At 35.0% G+C, this 1326-nt stretch overlaps 1 protein-coding gene across 1 annotated transcript; it reads left to right on the top strand.

Moving 5' to 3' along the window:
- The first annotated feature begins 420 nt into the window (after positions 1-420).
- On the top strand, positions 421-879 carry LOC128042509 (secreted RxLR effector protein 161-like). The gene has a single exon (XM_052633874.1). It carries the CDS (start codon positions 421-423, stop codon positions 877-879), a length of 459 nt encoding a protein of 152 aa, XP_052489834.1.
- The last annotated feature ends 447 nt before the right edge of the window (positions 880-1326 follow it).

The raw sequence follows: 1326 nt of genomic DNA, 5'->3' as shown, positions 1-1326 counted from the left end.
TAAGCGTATAAAGGACAAAAAGGTGGTCTTCTTCGTTTTCTATGTCGATGTCATTCTACTTATTGAAAATGACGTAAAAGAATTGTCATTGGTTAAACTGTGGTTAGCTCAACAGTTTATCATGAAAGACTTGGGTGAACCTAATTATATTCTTGGAATTCGAATCCTCATGGATCGAAAGAATAAAATGATCTCTCTATCTCAAGCTTCATACATCGATAAGGTATTGGAATATTTTACAATGATCGATGCAAAGCCAGCATTCAGCCGACTGCATCAGATTTTCATCTTTCTTTAGATGACTGTCCTAAAATAGCGGAAGAAAGAAAACATATAAGTAAGGTTCCATATGCTTCAACAGTTGGAAGCCTTATGTATGTGATGCTTTGCACACATCCAGATATTTGTTTCGCAGTAGGAATGGTTAGTCAATATCAAGCGAATCCAGTTCTCAAGCATTGGCAAACTGTAAAACATATATTAAGGTATCTTAAAAGAACCGGGGATTATATGCTTATGTATTCTGAGGAGAACCTTACTCTTGTTGGATGCACAGACTCAGACTTCCAAACCTATAAAGATTCAAGGAAATCAACGTCAAAAAATGTATTCGATGTAGGTCGTGGAGCCATAGTATGGAGAAGTGTAAAACAGACTTGCACTACTGACTCTACTATGGAGGCTGAGTATGTGGCTGCTTCTGAGACAATGAAAGAAGCAATATGGCTTCGAAAGTTCTTAACTGAACTTAAAGGTATTCTTGGTATGGAGAAAGTTATATCACTATATTATCATAACCGTGATGCAATAGCAAGTACCAAGGAAATGAGAAGTCACAAGAGGAAGAAGCACATTGATCGAAAGTATCACTTGATATGAGAGGCAGTAGCCGAAGGAATTGTAGATGTGATGAATAACCTTGTGGATCCGTTTACTAATACTCTTGTCACTAGGAGTTCTAACAAATATGTTGAGGATATGGGAATGCGAAACATGACACATTTACTTCACTAGGTTAAGTGGGAGACTGTTGGGAAATGTGTCCATACTGTAGTAAACATGTAATTGTTTTCTATTTATTTGAACAATAAATAAATAAATAAAGTTAATTTTACATCACTATTATGTCTTTTGTATTTTCTGTCTTTTATATTTTGCATGCATAGCGAAATTGTGACAAGCGAATATTAGCTCATTGACTATCTAAAGTTCAAACTGAATATAAGTGGCATTTTAAGAACGTTAACATTACGAGAAAGACAACTTACTTCAGTAGATAATCTAAATGAGTCTGTAATCCCGTAAAAGAATAAAAGTGAGCATTTA

Source organism: Gossypium raimondii, chromosome 7 (assembly GCF_025698545.1).
Source record: "Gossypium raimondii isolate GPD5lz chromosome 7, ASM2569854v1, whole genome shotgun sequence".
NCBI lineage: Eukaryota > Viridiplantae > Streptophyta > Magnoliopsida > Malvales > Malvaceae > Gossypium > Gossypium raimondii.
The sequence above is the reverse complement of the archived record's forward strand: the minus strand, read 5'-3'. Positions and strand labels throughout refer to the sequence as shown.

What these genes read in the sequence shown, in the direction of transcription:
- LOC128042509 (XM_052633874.1), top strand. Translation starts at nt 421, where the DNA reads ATGGTTAGTCAATATCAAGCGAATCCAGTTCTCAAGCATTGGCAAACT.